Source organism: Elgaria multicarinata, chromosome 7, assembly GCF_023053635.1.
Source record: "Elgaria multicarinata webbii isolate HBS135686 ecotype San Diego chromosome 7, rElgMul1.1.pri, whole genome shotgun sequence".
NCBI lineage: Eukaryota > Metazoa > Chordata > Lepidosauria > Squamata > Anguidae > Elgaria > Elgaria multicarinata.
Window position 1 is genome coordinate 53,993,954 of NC_086177.1, and position 6,000 is coordinate 53,999,953.

Here is a 6,000-nt window from a genome sequence, read left to right on the forward strand (position 1 = left end):
TGTAGCTTGTAAACCATCCTGAACAACCCCACAACAAATCATGGGTTCTCAAGGTGGCTTGTTCGAGTAAATAACTGCATGGTTAACAAGCCACCCTGTGGATGTTCACACAATACACTAACCCACGATTCAACAAACAACCTATAGTTAGACAACAATCCACACTTCACATGTTGTCTGAATAGTGTCTTTAACTGGCTCAATAGAGATATATGGCTGAGTTCATATGAATTTAAAAAGTACAGATCTACATAGGAAAAACACAAGTGTACTCCAGAACTGATGTTCTATTGACAAGTAAATGGAACATAAATGCATCAGCATTAGCATGCTCCTCATTTTCTCCCATCTAGCAACATGAGCTCACTGAACAGCTGTGACATTTTTGCTGTGAAACTGTTCAGAGAACAAGTGCATATATGTGCTGGATGTCATATGTAAAGGCAGTGTGGCTGTAACGGTAAGAGTGTTGGAGTGGGACTCAGGAGATCTGGTCTGTAGTCTCCACTTGGCCATGAAGCTCACTGGGTGACTTTGGGCTAATCACTGGCTCTCAACCTAAATTATCTCACAGGATAAAATGGAGAAGAGGGGATCACGTATGCCACATTGGCCTCCTTGGAAAAAAGATGGGATATAAATGTACAAATAAAAACAAACAAACAATGGTGACCCTGTTGGGGATGGAGTTTTCCCTGTTGCAGCTCTATATATGAAGAGAACCCAGTCAGGACTGACATTGCAAGAGGCAGCACCAGTGGTACTTACTTCTGCTTATAGCAGCTTCTTCTCTTTGGCCAACTCAAGGAAAATGTCATACATGCCACTAGCAGGTAGATATTCTAATTAAAGCATAAGGTTCTCTATCCTCTCAATGATGGTGGGAAGGCAAAACTTTCTTTAGGTTCAGGGCAATGGGGGATTAGGGCTGATCTCCATTTTTCTAAAACTACCAGAACTCATATATTTCCTTGTTAGCACTCACTGTTTTTTTCTTGGAATATTGAGTTTAGTGTTAGGGGCAAGGTATCTCTGTTTCACCTGGTGGCTTCAGAAGTTCCCCTGGTTGTTGGTGGGTTTTTGCATGTGGCGAGTGTGTGTACCTGTGATAACCATATTGAAAGAACAAGGATAGCCTCAGAATGAATCCAGCTAACCCTACGTGGATCCTAAGTCCTGACACTCATTTATGCATTCATGTAAGGTATTTATATCTTACCTTCAACTCCCAATTTTGGATCCACAAAGTAGCTAGCAACCATAATACATTATACAAACATGTACAAAAAAATAATATCACTATAATAGCAAGTCTTAGGCCTTAGCTAGACCTACCTGATAGTCCGTGACGGAGGAGGGAAGATCTCACGTTGCGTTTAATGCGAGATCCCTCCTCCATTTACATGTGAGGCGCGACAACCTCAGGAAGAGAGGCATCATGCCTGCCATTTTTTAAAGAAAGAGGAGTGCACGAATGGTTGTGCGCAAAGGTAAGTGCACAAGGTTAATTTCCCCACTCCCCCGACCCTACCTCTGATGGGCGCAGCACTCCTGGCTCCACAGCAATGGCCCTCATGTTCCGTGGTCTTGGGCTCAGCCCGAGACCGTGGAAAAAGCAGGCCCAAAGGGGAGGGCGATCTCCCGGGGCAAGGGAGGGATCATCCCTCCCTGATCCCGGGATGCCCTGTGCGTCATGTGGACACACAGGGATGATCCCGGGGTTCACCCTGGGATTTCGCCCGTCTGGCTAAGGCCTTAGAGTGCAATCCCCATTGAATTCTGAGTCCTATAAAATAAATGTGCTATTTAATAAATATAAAACAGCACAAAACTGTTTATGGCCACCAGTGAACTATTAATATATAGGAACTACATTTCCATTTTACAGATGGGAAAGTGAGACAAAGAAACAGAGACAACATGCCAAAGGCCCTTCAGAAAGTTCATGGAAGAATTAGAAATTGTTCTTCTATACGTAAACTGTCTGAGACTGTGGCTTGGACATAATGTGGCTACCATAACATTGGCCATTGTTAAAGCACTGAGTAAGTAGTAAGAGTTAATAGTCTGAATCAGGTTAATAAACTGTTTATTTCATCTCCTATGAACATGTATAAGAACAAATATATAGGAAGTACTATTCAGTTCACAGATGGGAAAATGAGACAAAGAAACAAAGACAAAATGCCAAAGACATTTATGGGAATCCTCCTTCTGCTATTTTAATATACTGCTTTTATTCATTTCAACTTTTTTTTTATTTCTAAAGAAAGATAAGTTCTCATTTCTAGGACAAAGAAAGTTCCCCAACTATGTAACACCACAAACTTCCACAACAATATCTTTTGCAGACGTTAGCTAAAATCAACTTTCATATTTAGAAGAAAGGTCAGTTTTATTGAGACCAAAGGTGTTGCTAGCCACAATAATACCTAAACAATTTCCTTTATCAGCAAATTTATCTGGGACAAATGCAAGGAATGTCTCCATGATGCACACTAATATTGTGAAATTCCTGCCTCAGGGGGAAAATGCTGGTGTTTGGATGAAACATCCTATAAGTGACCTCTTGAGAATTTGTGTGTGTTAAGTGTTTTATAATGTAATTTGCGTTTGTATCCCTGCTTTTATTTAATGGTTCTTTGCTTGGGATGAGATGGTTAGACTAGAGAGAGAGAGAGACAGAGTCTAACCCATCTAAAATCAACATGTGTGCATTGACAAGCAATTACATTCTCCCAAGAGGGGGGGAGGTGTTAAGAGCGTAATCCTATACATATCTACTCAGAAGTAAGTCCCACTGAGTTCAGCAGGACAGGACTTACTCCAAGGTTCAACAGGATTTACTCTTAGGTCGCAATCCTGCATATTTACATTGAACTCAGTGGAGCTGACTTTTGAGTAGAAATGCATAGGATTGCACTGTGTCAGGCTGCAATCCTATGTGCATCTACCCCATAGTAAGGCCAGATCTACACCTTGTGTCACATCATTATGAATGTAGGATAAAAAAGCAGGATATGAAAGCAGGTATATGGAATGTGGATTGTGCCCCAACAGTTAGCAGTGCACTTCAATACCGCTATAAAGCCGTAGTGTAGATCTAGCTTCAGTCCCAGTTAATCCAGACACAGTTCTGAGTACAGATGAGCAGAATTGCACTGTACATGTGGTGTGGGGGAAAGAGATAGTCAGACATGTATAAACACAAACCAAGTTCTGACTGCCATCTCTCTCTCTCTCTCTCTCTCTCTCTCTCTCTCTCTCTCTGTGTGTGTGTGTGTGTGTGTGTGTTTGGTCAATTCGTAAATTGTGTACCAATAAGTGACCATTCCTCTCCCACGCACTCCAACCTCTTCTACCTCCCGCTTCACTCATAACTTCTCAGCAGGTTATCTCGATGCTAATCTCGGTTAGCAAACAAACTTCATCCTCCGCTCTCAGGAGACTTTAAACGGAGCCCTTTTGCCAGCCCCCCGCCGCCTGACTTCTTCCACCACACACGTCTAGCCACACAGCAAGCAAGCGAGGGCACGCAGCTGCGACAACTCCAAAAGCCACTCCGTTCAAAACCAGCCTCCCTCGTCTAGCGTCCCTTTGGTGCCAAAGCAGAAAACGACGAGAAAAGCTGGGCAGAGAGAGGCAGCAAAGCGCCGGCGGCGGCGTGCCTCCTCACAACGGGTGACTCAGAGCCTCCCCGTCCCCCCACTCGCACAATGGCAGCGTCCGCCAGGACTGGCCGCTTGCAGAGGCAAAAGCGACCCCCAGAAGACAAAAGCTTGGCCCGCCGCGGAGCGTTTTGCGCGCGCGTTACCTGAGGGGCGACCGGCTGGGGGGGCTTTCCGGAGCTCGGCTCTGCTCCCCTCGGACTGGTAGCCGGGATGGCGTGTAGGAATGGTAGGCTGTCAGCACCACGCTGCCCGAGTCTTTGATCTCCATTGTCGGAGGCGCATGTCTTCCTCGCCAGGGCCGGGCGACGGAGCCCGGCTTTGGGCTCCTTGGGTCCAACAGGACGCTGCCTGTCACAAAAGCAAAGGCATGGCCTTGCCCTTTAAGAGCCCCCGGCTCTCCCCCCACCCCCGCCGCGCCGCCTCGCCGCCGATTGCTGGGCAGGCCGGCAGGGCTCTTCCTCCAGCCCCAACAGCTGAATTAGCATAGATTCAAAAACGCCGCCCCCCCAGCACACGCCTCGCTCGAAGAAGGACCCGGGCTTCTAGGAAACTGAAAACCTGGAGTAATCCTTCATGGCACAGAAGCCCAGAGAATCCTCCTCTCCCTCCCATCCTCGCCCTCTGGTTTTAGTTTCGTCTCAAAAGACAAACTCGGGAGGATTTCTTGTGCCACAGCAAGGAAGACAAATATGATTTGTCAAGGTCAACAACCGTAATATCAGATAAAAGGCTTAATAATACTCAGGTCAGGTCCAAAGAGAAATTATGACCAGAAACGCTCTCTTAACTGCAAGGTGTGTGGTGGCCACCTCAGCCGATTTTGGGTGCCAGAATTATTTTGCCTTTTCACTTCAGCCAGTGTAGAGGCTATGGCCAGGCCTGAAAACAATAGAGAGGCAGAGCTGAAATGAATTTTATACCACAAGCTCAAAATATGACAACATTTCATAAGCTGAGTTCAGCGTTTTGTATTTGAAAGTAAACTGTAAGTGGTGGGGAACTTGTGGCCCTCCAGATATTTTGGCCTGCAACTTCCTTCACTATTGACAATGTTGGCTACAATGCATAGGAGTTGTAGGCTAAAACATCTGGAAGACCACAACTTGCCCAGTCCTGATAAAAGGATATTGTAAAAATCAAAACACAAAACATCAATCCTCAGATTCCTGAGATTTAAATCTTGATGGTGATGTTTGGTTAAACCAATAATTACTTTCACTTAACTAGTAAATAAAACATAATGCATAACTGGGAATGCTGGGGGTGGAGAGAGAAAGAAATTAGTTTAGGAAGTATGAACAATTTGAAATTAAGAGAATTTGAGAAAACGTTTCTCCAAATTAGAGCCTTGTGTGGCGCAGAGCAGTAAAGCAGCAGTTTCTGCAGGTGAAACTCTCCTCAAGGCCTGAGTTCGATCCCAGCGGAAGCTGGTTCTCAGGCAGCTGGCTCAGGTCGACTCAGCCTTCCATCCTTCCGAGGTAAAATGAGTACCCAGCTAGCTGGGGGAAAGGTAACTGCGACTGGGGAAGGCAATGGCAAACCACCCCACTACAAAGTCTGCCAAGAAAACGTCAGTGAAAGCTGGCGTCCCTCCAAGAGTCAGTAATGACTCAGTGCTTGCAGGAGAGGTTCCTTTCCTTTCCTTTCTCCAAATTAATTTCATTTACATCACTGTTAATTTGCACTTTCTATTCAAATGACCCATGTAATAATAGAAAAAGTTGAAAACTTAACAAAAATGCAGTGGCAGATACTGTGAACAGGAATTTCAACATAGGGGGGATCTACACTACTGCTTTTAAAGCGCTTTAAAGCACTTTGAAAACGTTTTTAAAACTGTATATGCAGTGTGTCCTGGGCCCCAACAGTTGTCAAAACTGTTATAAAGCGCTTTAAAGCAGTAGTGTAGATCCCCCCCTAGAGTGCCTTTCTCAAAGAGGCTGCTACATTTTCCCTAAGCAAGCTCTACATATCAGAGACAATTCATAGCATCTAAGGCCTTAGCTAGACCTAAGGTTTATCCCGGGATCGTCCCGGGCTCATCCCTGTTCATGTAAATGACACACAGGATATCCCGGGAGCAGGCAGGGACGACCCCAGGACGATCCTGGGATAAACCTTAGGTCTAGCTAAGGCCTTAGTCAGCTCAAACGTCACCCGCCCCCCACCCCAGACAACACTTTTAGGAACATAAGACAATAAATATAGGTTTGCTGGATTGGCCAGCCATATGGCTCTGAAACTCACAAACAGGGCCATATGGCTGTCCACTATGAAAACTCACAAACAGTTGTTTGTCTCCAACATCTGCTATTCAAATATACCAGCG

The 6,000-nt window shown here is 45.2% G+C and overlaps 1 protein-coding gene across 1 annotated transcript in view; it reads right to left on the bottom strand.

The window, feature by feature from the left end:
* ARHGAP28 (Rho GTPase activating protein 28) overlaps positions 1–4,065 on the bottom strand; it is a 92,388-nt gene extending 88,323 nt beyond the window's left edge. Inside the window, exon 1 of the mRNA XM_063130580.1 lies at positions 3,815–4,065. Within this exon, the coding sequence (XP_062986650.1) occupies positions 3,815–3,939 (125 nt within the window). The 5' untranslated portion in view covers positions 3,940–4,065. The remainder of the gene's footprint in view (positions 1–3,814) is intronic.
* Between the last annotated feature and the right edge of the window lie 1,935 nt (positions 4,066–6,000).